Raw genomic sequence first — 16,552 nt, 5'->3', positions numbered from 1 at the left:
AGACTAATATAGTAGATAGTTTCATTTATTTTTAAAATGTTTCCTTTTGTATTTGCACTCGACTTTTATATTGTATTGTTTGCTGTAATGTGTAAAAGTAAAGGAAATATCACAGGTGCCTTGAAAAATGATTTACCACCGAAATTATCCCTGAGATTAAGTCCAAATATTGAATTTGTAAATGTTTAAAGAGAATTTAGATTAGTTTATCCCATGCAATACTTTACGGTAGGTAATTCTGTTTTAAGCCCTAAAAACGAATAATTATAATCAATTTAAAAAGGCTTAATTTAGAAATGTTGAATTTTAAAAGTTAATTTTTTTAGACTTGTGGAACCAAGATGTGATCATGGGTTCCTCCAAGTCAAAGCAATGCAGTTGCGTGAGACGTCGCCGCAGAAGCACAGCCTACGAAGAAGAAACCTCAAGCTCAAGATCCATAGAAATAGACCTCCAACAACAACAAACTGAGCGCCCTTTAAGAACAAGTGCCCGCAAAACGAAAACAAAATGCTTCAGTCATATGATTCCAAAAAAAATTTTGTGTTGTCTCCAAAAAGACGACATGAGTATGACCAAAATCGAGCGAAGTAAGTAGATGAATATTGGAGGAGATAAATTGGGTACGCCTTTTCCTATTAATCACTTTTATGAGTAGCGAAGAGAAAAATATTAAAGGGCAAGGCAAGTAAATGTCCCGTGGCGGTAAGTTATCATGAGGAAGTAATAAATTTCTTAGTTTGCAACTTGCTCGCGCTTGTCGGCCAATAAAAATATTGTTTAACGTAAAATTATTAAACTAAGTAGGAAAATTTGTCAAAAGTGGCACCACATTTGCTTTTTTGATTTTCAAAGCTGTTTGAAAACACTTCTCGTGCTCATCCAGGAATAAATAATTCAAATGAATTACAAAAAAGTGGAAAATCTATAAAACAAAAATAGCTAAAAATTATGAAATAAGAACGCATGACTTAAGAACGTCCAATTAGTTTGCTAGTGGTGTTATCAATAAAATTAAGCTTTCCCTAACTCAAGTAAAAATAATAATTTAAGTCGCTGCGTAAAACTGTGATGGCTTCTAAATATTTTGCTGAAACTCAGCGTGCAATTTCCATATCAATTTATCTCACCAGGAATTACAATTAAAACTTTTTTAATTAAATCTGTTTTGTCATTTCAACTACAAATCGGCCCTTTATCTAACCGTGTCACACTTTAAACATTTCCTCCCTGTTCGATACACGAACAAATCATACAAGAAATAAACACGAACGCTCGATTACTAATATTTTCGTTGAAAAGGATAAATTTTAGTTCATTTACTTGAAACGTATAAGGCGATCAACGAATCTTCCAGGGATTTATATATAAATTTAGATATACGACATGTCCTTGCTTCTTTTAAGCCGAAATTATTACTGTTATAAGTTTTCTCGAAGACGAAATCGAATTATAACTCCTAATTGGATCGTCTCAAGGAGCCAGCGCAGCGAGATTCCAAATATTTTTTAACAGAGCTGCAGTATTATCGATAAACGCTCTTCAGCAACACTTGACCAAACAAATATAATCATTCTTTGATAAACTACTCTTTAAACATAATTCACAACAGCAATCTACCGAATTGTCGTTAATTTTTCAGTTTGCAATTGATATTTACATTTTCACTTCCTTGAAAAAAGTATAAATCCTTTGAGAATAAAAAAAATCTCAAAATTCTAACGATAATATAATCACAGCAACGATAATCAATATACCGCCTAGTTACATTCCAATTAATTTATTTTCTCCAGATGTTACTTAATTGACGTTGTGGCTGCTGGAAGAATATTACGAGACAATCATACAAAATTAAATAATGTTTTGTTATTACAAATATAATCCACTTCAAAAGTTTTGCTTATATAAGATATTTCCTTTATTATTTAAATAAATTGAATCGTTTAAGTGCTTTATGACAATTATACAGAATGCGCCAGAACTCGCGCCCCAGAGAAAAATGCCATATAAAGTAAGATACCAGGAACATGGAAAAAATGTTAAAAAAATTTTATCTATAAAAATTTCAAAGTTATGGGGGTTTAAAGTTTGCACTTTGACTCTATTTATCTCTGTTGGAAAAATAATTTTCCTGTTTTTTTTTTGCTATAGGCTATTAAAAGAGGAAACAAGGAAGCTGCATCCTAAATTGTAACTCTATTCAATGTTATTTGTGACTTTTATTGGCAAAATTTTTGTCCCTTTACTAAATAATTGTAAAAAAACATATACAAGATCATCAGTATCATTAAATAGATATAAAAAAATGTCAAATGTGAAAAATAAATGTCAAAATTTTTTTGATAGATAGAATTTTTTAAACATTTTTTTCATGTTCCTGGTACATACCTTACCTTACTTGAAAATTTTCTCTGGGGCGCGAGTTCTGGCACATCCCTATATAAATGACAAATTATCAATTTCTATAATGTTACTATTAATTTAAATAATTTAATCTATTGGGAAAAAAGTTTTGGCTGCATCTCTAGAATAAACATCGTTAATCCCTCGAATGAAAATGCCCTCGGCTACCTTTTGGTCGCCTCTGCCATTACACCTACATTTTCGAGATTAAAATAGTTATTTATTCCCTTAAACATAAAAAAATATTTGTAGTTAAATTGTTTAATAACAACTTCACACCTAACCTTCACCATTATTGGTTGGTCCTTTATTTCGGAGATTAATGATGTCTTTGTAACCCAATGTAAGAGATTCACTAGATTACATTTCACTTAGGAGTTACTAATCTTATATTTTATTGTAACAGCATATTTCTACGCTCGACTTTTGAACTAAATGGCCTTCAATTTTTATTTTCAACAATATGGAACAATCTGTGCCCTATATATATTTGGTATCATTTTCTCTCTATTTTATCTTTACTCGTGGAAATTCCCATGCTAGCAATCTTCCCTTTGTCTGGAAAATGTACGAAGTGTACAATCTCATTCCCCATCATAACTCCGCGAAAGTATTAGGTCACGCCTCAAGTCTTCACTTCAAATGTTTTAGTTTAAAATTGATCCCGAGCCCGATCTAAACCAATGTTTCAACTATTCATTACACTTTGCCACAAAGCGGCTCTTATTCAAATCTTAGCTCATTACAGTCTGGGAAGAGTTAATATTTACTCGAATTTTTCTCGCGTCTCTCCAGCACTTATAAATTAGTTCATTTGCAATTACCTTTGTGCATCTAAAATAACTTCCTGACGAATAAACACAGCTATTTAATGTTAACAGAATTTTATCTGTCCTGACATGAAATTCCTCAGCTTGTGAGCGGCAATCAAGAAATACGAAGACGTGAAATAAAAATGAAGAGCTCTGTAAAGAAACCGAAGTTGTGCTTCCGGAGCCGTGCTATTTATATAAATTAAGGAAAACAGAGGGAAGTCAGACCATATTTCCGCCAATGCGATATCTTATCTGGAGTTTCGTCAGTTTTGGCTTTTAGCTTTGAAACTTGGCCTCATACACGCGATTTTTACATAATCATCTTGCCATAGACTAACTAACGTGATTTTAATAATAAGTAGCCACATTCGAAGAAAAGCAAAGACCAAATACCTACGCCTGAGTAAAACAAAATTCGTAGAAAAAAGAAAACTAAAATCGAGCTCAAATAATTATAATATTTAACTTCTTTTGACAAAGTTTTATCGAATCAAAACTATAACTGTCGACGGTAATTTCAGACAGTCAGAGTTGTTTACTCTCCAAGCTTTTATGATTCGCTGCCATGCCTGAAACTAAAGTTTTCGTAATATCTGCAGACATTTTAATGAGAAGTTCTAAAATGCTTCCAGTTATCTTATTAGACAATTTATCTTAGCCTTAAAACAAATTAATACATTCCTGATTTTCCTTCGAGTTAAAAGTAGCTTATCTTGATGAAATATTGAAGCTTTCCTGATAAAATTCCATTGTTTTATTGTGTAAAATGTAGGATTATTGCTGACGTTAAATTGGATGTTGCGGTTGACACGTCGTTTTTGCCGTGCATAACCGCCAATTTTCCACACGGAAAGCTCCACTAAACTTTACAGTTTCAACAATTCCAAAAACACAAATCGATGGAAAATTATATCAATTTCGGCTTTTATCTTAGCAGATGTTTCTGAAGGTCCGCAAAATTTATCCATTGAGTTTTATTAAAATTCCATGTGAATATTTCTTTTTTTCAGCTCATTTGACATTAGTATCCTAAGTTTTATCTGATCAATGTTTAGATCATAAAACTTTTTTGCAGCTATAAAGGCGACACTGTTAATACAGAAATGGTATAGAAGATATATGGCAAGATTAGAAGTTCGGCGCAGATACACTTGGACGATATTTCAAAGCATAGAATATGCAGGAGAGCAGGACCAAGTCAAAGTAAGTATAAAAGAAATTTTATTGCCTTGTTTTGTAGGTACGGTCGTAACACTTTACAGTTACCCTAAGAAAATCTCATTAAAAGCTTTCCTTAAATTAATAAGATAAAACGAAATTGCGCTAAGTCACTATAGTAAACAATTGGTACGTTTTTCCGCTTTAAAAATGTTTTCTATTTTGCGTTTAGAATAAGTCTATTCCACGTCATTTGAGTGCTTTAATAGTCGTTGGCGTTCATTTAATTTGTGACGGTCTTTCTTCACAATTAATTTTCAAATATGGAAATAAGAATTATTTTTATTTTTCATAGCCGCCTAAAATTATTCTTCATGAATGTCGCCAACCGTCGCAAATTTCTCGCTCGTTTCGGAATTTCAAATTTGTTTTTGAATAAATACTTTCTGCAACTTGTACTTTGATATACTATTCAAAATGTAAAAAATATTTTGCATTTGCCTTTAAAAACTTAATAAAAAAAAGCTTTGGAGAAATAGGTGGCCATTCTGTCAATTCAGTAAATGGACAACTTTCTATCAAGATACCTACTCTTTTATGGATTACAACCCTTTGCTATTTCAAGTAGAACAAATATGAGAAAAATCCCAACTTTGCGGTAAAATATCTCTTTTCCTGCAAATGAGATTTCAGACGATATTGAATTACATTTCTCAAAAAACAATGCGCAATACATTTTAATATCTGAAAAATTAGCTATTTTTTACTTCAATGTAGAAAGTTTTTAGTTGTCAATTGCAACTTAATTGAACTTAAGTTAACGAAAATTTTATTCAAGAGACCTCGCTGCAAGACCCAACTTGCCAGTTTGTGGTTTATCTGAAAGCACAACAATTGGGCCTTGAGATATAACCCAACACTTGATGCTAAAACCAGATTGTATCAACGTTAGTTTGATAAACATATGGCACCATACACGCTCACGAATAAACTCGCCAGAAAAATATCAGCGAATAAAAACCCTTGTTGTATTTCATATTAAAGTCGTAAATTTGAAAAACTGACCCATTTTTTACCCCTCATCACATTTCTAACATAAATCAAACACATTTTGCGTTCGCTCTGTTCGGGTAATAAAGATAATTTTGTTGCATTGTTGCGAACTCAGTGCACATCCGTCCCTGACTATTGAACACGTATTTGGCACCACCTAGATTGTCAGCATAGCTGAATAATACCCATTCAACTACGAACTGCCAGTTATAATAACGATAGATTCCCAATGAGTTTAAACCTTCATCGCTGCAGAATGATATGAATGAACGACCCAAAAATGTGTGACACGCAGGATTTTATGTGAACGAATCCTATGAAAAAGAAATCAAATCAATGAGAGCTTTATCTCTGCTTTTCGCTTTGTTGGCATTGCAGCGTATCTTTTTATACAGTTCTTATATTTTTTAATCCTTAGTGGTTAAAAATGATAATAACTAGACTAAAACAAAAATAATGAATCTAAACACAACATCCCTATTTTGCCATTAGTGTGAGTAAATTACAGTTGCAGTTATTTTTATTTTAAATATAATCCACTTTCATTTTAGATTTCTCAACTCCACCACATTCGACTAAAGTAAATTTTACACCAGCACCAATTTTCAAAACTGTTTATTTAATTACCAGCTTCGCTGCTTGAACAATGATGAATACTTTATTAAAATTAAAATTGGCGGTCGTTTCGAGACATCCGTATTGTCTCAATCCACCTCTTTTATTAATCATTTGAGAGTGAAATAAAGTCATGGATTACAAAAGCATAATTGTTCGAAATTCCGAAGATGCATCAATACCAATAATAATTCTCGCGCGAGTCTGGGGTGTTTGTGGTATCGATCGTCTGTTCAAATAAACCTACCCCTTTACTAATTATTTCTCGCCCCTTGATTACCCTTACGAAGGTTGGGAAAAATCGAACTGCGACAAAACCGAATGCTCTTTTGACCTAATCAACAAAGTTTGCCTTTCCTGTAGGATAGACCTATTGTTGTGCTGTCGAAAAGATAAGAGAATCAAAACAAGCTGTTAAGTACAGTATTCGAGCAATCTTCGTGAATTATTTAAGAGTTAGTTGTCACAGCAGACAGTGGTTTTAACTTGTCACGTTCAGTTTTTGTTTGTGATTCCTTCAGGCAGAAATTTCACAATTTGCAAATTAAATTTCAGTTACGAACGCTACCACTGTTATTATAACTGATCAAACTTAAATTACCTAGTGTTATATTACATATCTAGAACTAAGAGGCTTGAGATAATCTGTTTACAGCTAAGAGATAATTTTTACAAGCAAACCTGACACTGTATATTTTGCAACAAAATTATCGAAATTGAATTAGCTCTCCTTGCCCTTATTCAAAATAATCGCTTCAGAAATTGTTGTTTTCACCATTGTTCCGATTATGTAAACTGGTGAGAATCCGAGTGAAGCTTGTGACGTTGATAAATGTTTTACTTTTGTTGCATGAAATTACGATAAGTTAAAAGAATAGTTCAGACACAAAAACTTTTGTAAAATAGAACTTTTTAAGCCAACGCAATTTTCACTACCATTATCGCAAAGTTAATGTTTTCAAAGCTTTCAGTGTCACTCCACAATTTACACAATTTCGATTTTTCAAAGGATTGGTGATGAACACATCCAGTATGGATGGAAAAGAGATAACACCTACATTATTTTTAAAAGCAGGGATTATATTATGTGAATGAAACTCAAATGCAATTTTCGCAATTTTAGTATTTTCTTTGTTCTGGAAAATTGAAGTTCTTTGTAAAAAATTAAATTATTCTCATGTTGAGCTTAAAGAACCATTCCTAGTCCAGTTCTATTAAATAAACTGCATTGAAAATAAGGAGGGTAGAACTAAGTTTTTAATAAGGGAGACTTAAGAAAAATAGTAGTAGCACAACAAAAAATAATACATTTCCAAATATAATTAGATGTAAATACAAACAACTTTTATACGAGTATTTACAAGTAAGCGAAACCAAACACTAAATACTCATATAGAGTTATTACAATACAAATGCGTAGGCTTTAACCTACACGAAGTTTTGAAAGTGCCGTTTATTATTTTCTGTGATACCAAACAAAATTCAAACTTTTTGTAATTATATGCTATGCCTCCCCACTAAAGTGACATTTACTACTTGATGTTCAACAAAGTTTGATTACTGTAAGTTTGTTTAAGAGTTGACTACATCAAATGCAGGAACAAATACAAGTTATAATAATAATGAGATATATCTTTAGATAGGTACAACAAATTAATTATAAATCTCTGTTTAATTCATAACAAAATTTGGTTTGATGAGTCATGTTTTGCAATAATTAAAATAAAAATGTTATAAAAAATTTGAATGTTATTAAATTATTGATTTATATAGTTATTCCTGTTTTGCACAAATAGAAAATTTAATTTGCGTGACGTGACACAACAGAAGAATACAGTTTATAACTATCTATATATTACCATTATTAGCTTTTGTGGCAAACAAATTTTCTAAAACAAAATTTATTAATAATTTTACAAATGAAAGAAATATTTAAACATCATTTTAACGAAGGAAATGGTGTTCACTTTTGTAAATAGAACTTAAAAGAAACAATAATAGCAATTTAGGTCAATTTCGTCCAAGCTGTAACATTAAATCATCCTCATTTACTTCATACAGTTTTGACCTTAAGGCAAAATCAGAATTTAATGAGTTTTTTTTTCACAAAAGTTCAAACAAGATTATTACAATATTCATGGTGCATACAAATCGATTTTGTGTACATTATTATTTGTTTTTGAAATTTGTCCACTCGCATCTTTACTAGAAACTAAAATAAACTAAAATAAAAATTTGTAAATTTCTGTTTGTTTCCAGCTTTACAACTTCTTCAACGCCCTCCTTACGCACATTCCAAACACCACAAATCGAACTTCCGAATCCTCGACAGCTTCAAGAAATTCATCAATAGGTGAGCCTCAAACTTGAAATGCAAAAAATGTCTTTGATTAAGAGGCTTTTTGTAAGTAAAACTGTCATCAGAGCTCGTTACCGTCTGAATAATTCAAGAAATTCATAGATGTAGAGTTTCTCGTTTCGTATTCGGAACGTATATTTACATAAAGCTCTCTTATTTACATTACAATAAAAGCGTAGTGAACGCATTAAATCGGCTAGTGCTTAAAAATAATTGAAATTGAATCTTTTTTGCTTTAAGAGGACCTTGACATGAAATTCGAGGATGAATCGGACGAAGGCGAAGATGAGCTCTTAGAAAGTAGCGAAAGGGACCACAAATTTAAATTAGAATTTCCAATGGACGAAGAGCAGTTAAAAAAATTGATTGAACTGTACCGACGAAGACGGGTAAAAATCACCTTCATTTTTTTTAACTCGTGAAAATTTAATACGAAAATCGATTGATTGAAAGCAACAGTTGCGGACGTGCTTAATCCAATTTTTATACTGAAAATCAAAGCTGAAAAATTACTCATTTAGAGCATCAACTGCTCGAAAAAGCACTCAAAGAGCACGAGAAAATGAGTTCTAATTAAGACTCAGTGTTTACTGCAAAATTTTCATGTCCAAATTTTTCATGTAAAATATTCAGATTCCACTTTCTATTACAGCACTACCGACTCCACGCTCGTTACGTGGCTGAAATCCTGAGAGAATCCATTATTAAGCTGAAAAGATTACCGAACTTGAATCTCGCCTCCACAGCGATATCAAAACAGATAACAGTGTGTGGAGATCTTCACGGAAAACTCGATGACCTTCTCGTCATCTTCCATAAGGTAATTATCAAGTCGATCTCAGCTTTAATTTTTTACATTAATGAAATATCGACCGCTGGTATAACCTTTCAAGACTAAACCAAACTTTCTTTGAATTTTGTTATTGTCCGATAATTGCAAATTCTGGTTAAGTTTCCCGACAAAATTGAATTTGGAGGAAAACAGGACAATCTGGTTATGTGCTGGGCGCTGTGTAAAGACGCTCCATGCTAAGTAAATTACTGTTACGTGGTGGACACTTGATATTCATACCACAGAGTCGACGTATCATTGTTAAAGCCCCGGTTTGTTCAAAGAACCTGACCAAGATAACAGAGATAAATAATACATATATTCAATAACATAAACACGAACGTCGGATTATTTAGAAACCATTTTGGTAAAAAACCTTAACAGAGTTTCAATGCAACATCTAAGTATATTTATTTCAATATTTAAAAATGTCACCCGGCGCATCCACCAAAATTAAGCATAGCTTATTATAATGAAATAAGTTCTTACACTATTAAAAAGTATAATAAATCTTTCTTAAGTAGATATAAATAACCCATAGTTAGCACACAATAATCATAATTGCTGTCTTGTAAATTCAGATTTTTAAAAAAATAAATTTGATGTAGGACTTGTAATGTGTACTTCTCCCTTATTTATATTATTAATGCACAAACTTCTCAAAACAAACAGTTGCCTAACAACACACAGAAAACGTTCATTAAAATGTGGATGCTTGTTTGTCCTACAAAGAAAAACATTAAGGCTGACAAACAATCGATAGCCTCAACTTCTAGTTAGTAATTTGAAAATCACAAGATACCAAAAAAAGCAGCGCCTATTTGAAAATTAAAAAAAAAAAACAAATGTTTGCTGCATAAAATAGAAATTAATTAAAAGTTTCAATACACTTGATAAAAACACCTAAAATTTATTAAGAATTAAGAATTTCTTAAAATTGGATTTTTCGTTTATTTAAACATAACACTTGGAAGAGTTCCAAAACTTAAATTTTCAGAGACGCCAAAGTACTAATTCAGTTTGACGAGGAATCAATACAATTTCTGTGCCAAGAATTACGATCACGAAGCAGAAGTTATCCAAAATAATTTTAATACTGCCAAATTATTTATTGATTTTTAAAAGATGCAAAATGGAGTTTCAAAAAGTCATTTGAAGTTTAACATTCCATAAACTACTATTTTCGTTAAACAAATTAGCTGATTGGTACTTAATATTCCGTCGGTGCGTCTGCCATCTCTGTTGAATTTGAAAGTAAAAGGTTTTAGTTGAAATCTTTCATTAAAAATATAAACGCTACAAATGTATCAAAAGAAAAATAGTATGTTATATGCGATATCTCTGTCCAGTCTTGTTCCATCTAGCCGAGTTACATCTCTGTGACCGATTCGTGTCGCATTAAAACATCGCTAGAGCTTTCACTTTATTGCATGAAAAGGTAAATCCCGTCTCGTCTTGTGGTTTTATTATTGTAACGTCCTTCTCAACTGTGAAAAACCATCGGTTTAATTATTAAGAAATGAAATTGATGTGGGTTTACTTAATGATAATCTTGTTTTTAGAACGGCCTACCATCACCGGAAAATCCATACGTGTTTAATGGAGATTTCGTCGATAGAGGAAAACGGGGCATTGAGGTACTCCTTGTCCTCTTATCCTGCATGCTCGTCTATCCTGGAGGTGTTTTCCTGAATAGAGGAAACCACGAGGACAATATAATGAATTCGAGGTGAATTTGCCAAGGGGATGTGCGTATGACAACCCTACTAATTAGTTAAATCAATTCACAATTAAAACGGGCACTGATTACAGGTATGGATTCATTAGAGAAATGCAGTCCAAGTATAGGGTAAGTTAAATTCTTCTGTTTTAATTTTCTTTTAAATAAAGTCTTCAAATGAATGGTCTCCCCCATCCAAAATTCAGGCCAATCGATATTTATTTACTCACCACATTGTGTTTTTCACAGTTTTATTATACATCAAAAATTTGCGCGAAAAAGTCCGGTTTTTGTCTTAAAAAGCGGAAACAAAGCCATGCAGTGCTTTGACGCACACCACTGTTTTCTACTCTATTATCTCGTAAAGCTTACATGCGCATCGATTTTCGTGTCATGATAAACCCCCAGCGAACGTTTTAATTTAAGAGGTGTCATATTATTTCGTATAGATTGGCCATAATGATGAATCACCCTTCCTGACAGTTGACTCTTGATCACTCTCTATAAAAATTCTCAAGAATCCATCCAAAACTTCCCTAACAAATTTCGCCCATCCCTCGGCTTATCCAGACCCTTTTTTATTTCGTTCTGACCGAAATTGCAATTCGCATTAAAGTGACAGTTATTTAATCGGTCGCACTGCGCCAAAAGAAAACATGAATGAATTCAAGACACCAATTTACAATTTTCCGGGATCTTAACTGAATAATCCGATTAATTTCGAATGAAGTAAACACGGCCCAGGAAATTGAAGAGAACCGCGTTAAGTGAGCAAAGACTAATTTGATTCCAGAGGAACTCCGAGAAGTTATTGAAGTTAATTGAAGGAGTGTACCGGTGGTTACCTTTGGGCACTATCGTTAACAACAAGGTGCTGATAGTTCATGGAGGCATCTCAGACACCACCGATCTCGATCTCATCAGGAGTTTGGACAGGGGAAAGGTGAGTGCCTCTTGGAATACATTTCACGAGTGCTTTCTAAGCTGAATTTTAAAAGCTCAAGGATACGTACGAAGCGCCATTACTTTAAAAGGTTACGAAATAAAATTTTTGAGATGGTAGGTCATGCTTTACTGTACTTTTAAACTACAACTGCGCTGGGAAATAAACTAAAACCTTCACAATTTGTTTATTGAAAGAAGGTTTACTATTTTAAGTAGCAAACATGAAAAAGATTTCATTCTCTAATTAAAGGTTAGCAATCACAAAATACTCATTCGTAATGTTCTATTTTAATGCCGTTAAGTAATGAAGTAACAAAGTCATTACCAAAAACCTATCATAAAAATAAAAGTATTTATAAAAAAATAATGTTCGTGTAATTAGGTATAATTTTTTTATTGAATCAAAACAACTACACTAAAATGAACTCATCACGGAAATGACTTTATTAAAAGACAAATTACAGAAAATATTAATAAGTAAAGTCTGCCCAAAGATATACCGTTTTACGACTTAATCCGATATTTAAGGTTCACAAATTTTTATGGTGGTTCAGCCACAGAACACCATTTTCAGCCTGCAATAAACAAACCCAAACAGATCCCCTCGATGTTGCTCCAGACCCAAAATCAGAATTTTTATACTTAGGTTTCACCAATTGTCTGTTTAACTAATAATAATTAGTATTATTAAAAGTCATATTCACTCTAGATTTTATATGTATAAGAAAGTCTAGAGAACAGTGCATATTTAGCACGATTGTTACTTAAAAGTCTTAAACAACAGAATATTCTAAATACGGTCCTGACCGGTGCTAAGCGTGCCGGGTTTCAGATTAATGAGTGGGTGCCAATAGAGATATCAAGGAATAAATATCGAAAAAGTCGTAAAAACGGTATATCTTTGAGCAAACTTTACATGTATTAAATGTCTCGAATAACCCATTACTTTGAACAGATTTGCATACAACATGATGTAAATTTCCATGAATAAAACAGCGATCATCACAAAATCTTTTTTTTAATCAAAATAATCAATTGTCAATCTCCTAGTTCGTGCCTGTTTCATTGACAATATGCCAAATCCTCTTCTTTCAGTACGCTTCTTTGTTACGGCCGCCTATCAGTGACAGTTCAGCCCCTGGAGCCGAACTCATCGATAAGGTAGAATGGAAACAGGTAAAAAAGCGCTGAATGTGTCGGAATGGCAAAATTTACGTTCTCATTGTAGGTATTTGATATTTTGTGGTCAGACCCTCAAGTAGGAAATGGTTGTATTCCGAATGCTTTACGAGGAGCCGGGACGTACTTTGGTCCGGACGTGACGAAGAATTTTTTGGAAAAAAACCGAATGTTGTTCATTATCAGATCCCACGAATGTAAATCGGAAGGATACGAAGTGATACACGATAATTCGGTAAAATTTGCATAAACATTTTATTCCTTCGCGATTCCATTACAAGTATGAGTAGGTGTAATAAGGCTATTTCGCTTCGAGAATTTACATTTTCGATTTCGAGGCGCTCCGAGTGATTTTTAGACACCTGAAAAATTCGATTATTAAATTCAAAGTTAACGACTGCAACTGCTCAAAATAAGTCATTAATCATTATCATCGGCAGACAATTTTAAATCTAAAAACAGTATTTCAATTTAAAGTTACTTGGATTTTGCAACACCCAGGAGCATTTTTTTTCGTTCTTTTTTTCAAATTGTTATTGAGTCGAGCAGATATCTGGTAATAGTTCAATATCTCGAAAACTACTCGCTTCTATTTGTTTTTCCAACCAAAATTCGACAGTCTCATATCACAAAAAGCTTTGTTAGAGCATATGAGTACGCATTTTACTTTCTTCTTAGATCATAACGATATTTTCGGCATCAAATTATTACGAATTGGGGTCGAATAAAGGAGCGTATTTAAAACTAGTGGGGCCCCAGTTAGACACCCACTTTGTTCAGTATATGGCAGCCGCAGGGAGAGCGAAAAGGTTAACGTTTCATCAAAGGATAGGTCTAGTTGAAGCCTCTGCTATACGGGAACTTCACGGACAAATAATGGCGAACAAGACCAAATTGGAGAAGGAGTTCGTCAAAGGCGATCCTGAATTGACAGGTTTGTATGCTTACCCACACCGATTAAACATATACACACACAAATGAAGATGTTACAGTATTTGGTCCACTCAGTAACGAGTATACCAGCTTATTACATAACAAGTAATTAAATTAACTAATTAAAACCATCTTTTGATTTCTTACAGTTCAAAACAAAATTTACAAAAAAAAAAACAGATATCGATATAAAATTAATCATTTTCACATTTACCTCACACTTTCACATTTTTGTTAAATCAAATTACAGCAAAACTGCTTAATTATCTCGCACTGTCAATGGCAGACCAACTTCATTTCTGAGTAAAGCACACTAGCCATAACCAGAAAACTGTTGCTTTAATCAATAAATTTTTGAAATCGATAAGCTTTAATTTGATAAATGTCAAATGATTTTACCTTAATTGGATATCATTAGTATGTCATCAAAGCTTCTATACTAAATCGTATGCTTAAACATTAACTATACATTGGTAGAGAATTTGAATAGATACTGATAAAACCAAACTACTAAGCTTTGAATTACAATAGTTCGCTAACTACTTCCTAATAACTGTCAAGGAGGAAGCTCGTTATCGAGAACTTTTACCAATACTAATTTGAGCGACGTAAATAAACTATTAAAAAAAAATAATTTGTCTAATATGAACTCCAAGTAAAGAAAACAAAGCTTACTAAAAGAAAAATATCGAACACATGCTCGCATTATTACGTAGGTACTTAAAAATTCTAGAATGGTTGGAACAAACTAGAAACAACCAAACCAAAGGCTACAAAAACCAGTATTAGTTAGCGCTTAGATATTTAAAGCATAAAACATGTTAAAACAATTTAATATTCCCTCAGACACTACAATAACAAACATATTTTTTGAAACTACAGCCGAATAAGCGAGGTTGTGTTATTTTTCGCAATCTTGAAAATTACTACTAACAATTAACAAAGTTTTTAAATGGTCATGTTTTGTTATGAACTTTTACAAAGAGAGTTGTTGGCCGCAAGATAATACATATATAATAATATGTATCAGGTGAATAAAAAGTATGGAACCAAGCGTTTTTTTCGTAAACTAAGCACTTTACGAAAAAAATAATTAGTGTAGCGTAAAGTACATTTAAAATGTGACCATTTATCAAGAATAACATTTTTCGAAATTTCTTTTCGTTTCTAGTTCTGGAAAATTTTTTTTTTTTTAAATGGCAACCCACCATGGTAATTTTTTTAATTAAAGATTATGATCTAAAAATGACCTCTAATTAAATAAAATTGTTTTTTAGCCAGTACTTTTTTTTATTAATTGTTAAAGTTGCGTTCCGAGCTCATCACGAAGATTTTCCGAACATAACCGAAGTGGTTGTTTCATGCTTTTCATCATGGGAGAGCGCTGATTTCTATGCAGGTGCTTTGGGGTGGTTTCGAGTGGACTTAAAATAGAAGAAAATGATTTGTTTTTACATTTTTTGATCCATCCGGAACCACCCCAAAGCACCTGCACCAAAAACCAGGCTCTCCAATGTCCAAAGTCATGGAACGACTCCCTCGTCCAAGTTCGGAAAATCTTCGTGATGAGCTCGGAACGCAACTTTAACAATTTATTAAAAAAAAGTACTGACTAGAAAACAATTCTGTTTTTTTAGAGGTCATTTTTAGATCATAATCTTTAATTAAAAAAATTACCATAGTGGGTTGCCATTAAAAAAAAATGTTTTTCCTGAACTCGAAAACGAAAAGAAATTTCGAAAAATGTTATTCTTGATAAATGGTCATATTTTAATTGGACTTTACGCTACACTAATTATTTTTTTTTTGTAAAGTGCTTAGTTTACGAGAAAAAACGCTTGGTTCCATACTTCTTATTCACCTGGTATAATAATTTCAGCATTTACTAAATTGCTTCAGTTCCATTGGTTCATGAAACTTATGAAAAATTAAATGTTCGGAATGTTCCAGTAAGCATATGAGCTATTTTATCTTGCCTTAGATTTACCATGACTTCGTCGAGCACATTGCCTGTCATAAAATTAATATTTATAAAAGCGTCCACCTCTATGCATTAGCAAATTAACAATTAGTTTAAATAATTGTATAGTGGAAGCTCAGAATGATGAAGTGCTCATTTACAAAGAAGGGTTGACTAAATCGTATTATAGTTGAAAACACTTTTGCTAAATTAATTTTTCCAAAACGCTGGTGTGTTTTAGGATATATCACTCTGAGTGAATGGTGCAAATGCATGGAGAAAGCCACAAGCCTCGGCCTTCCCTGGAGAATGCTCAAAGAAAAATTAGTGACCGTAGATCCCGAGACTCAGAAAGTTAATTATAGTTCAACATTCGAAAACATTAGTAGTTCCAAAATAAATGTGAGCTTGTCGTTTTTCATTAGCTTCTCTTAACCACCCCTGTTTCCAGTCCGTCCAAGGCGCTAGCACAGTCGTGGAAACCCTCTACCGAAATAAGGGCAATTTGGAAACAATCTTCCGCATTATCGATAAAGACAATTCAGGTAAAACCCTCCCGACCACATCCTCTAATAAACTT

At 32.7% G+C, this 16,552-nt stretch overlaps 1 protein-coding gene across 2 annotated transcripts in view; it reads left to right on the top strand.

The window, feature by feature from the left end:
• Nucleotides 1–16,552, top strand: part of LOC123004903 (serine/threonine-protein phosphatase rdgC) — a 28,341-nt gene that overhangs the window by 10,390 nt on the left and 1,399 nt on the right. Inside the window, exons 2-14 of one of the 2 annotated variants that reach the window (XM_044398422.1) lie at nt 327–590; nt 4,294–4,421; nt 8,304–8,397; nt 8,644–8,792; nt 9,056–9,223; nt 10,798–10,964; nt 11,048–11,084; nt 11,749–11,898; nt 12,996–13,076; nt 13,129–13,314; nt 13,758–14,013; nt 16,214–16,374; nt 16,424–16,517. In XM_044398422.1, coding sequence (XP_044254357.1) covers nt 350–590; nt 4,294–4,421; nt 8,304–8,397; nt 8,644–8,792; nt 9,056–9,223; nt 10,798–10,964; nt 11,048–11,084; nt 11,749–11,898; nt 12,996–13,076; nt 13,129–13,314; nt 13,758–14,013; nt 16,214–16,374; nt 16,424–16,517 — 1,912 coding nt within the window. In that variant the 5' untranslated portion in view covers nt 327–349. Of the gene's footprint in view, nt 1–326; nt 591–4,293; nt 4,422–8,303; nt 8,398–8,643; nt 8,793–9,055; nt 9,224–10,797; nt 10,965–11,047; nt 11,085–11,748; nt 11,899–12,995; nt 13,077–13,128; nt 13,315–13,757; nt 14,014–16,213; nt 16,375–16,423; nt 16,518–16,552 lie in introns of those variants that run through there. The other variant, XM_044398423.1, reaches the window with a different exon arrangement.

The sequence above is a fragment of the Tribolium madens genome, unplaced genomic scaffold (genome assembly GCF_015345945.1).
Source record: "Tribolium madens isolate multiple individuals breed KSU strain unplaced genomic scaffold, Tmad_KSU_1.1 Scaffold_20;HRSCAF=117;Tcas5.2_LG4, whole genome shotgun sequence".
NCBI classification, from domain to species: domain Eukaryota; kingdom Metazoa; phylum Arthropoda; class Insecta; order Coleoptera; family Tenebrionidae; genus Tribolium; species Tribolium madens.
This window is presented reverse-complemented; position numbering and strand designations above follow the sequence as displayed.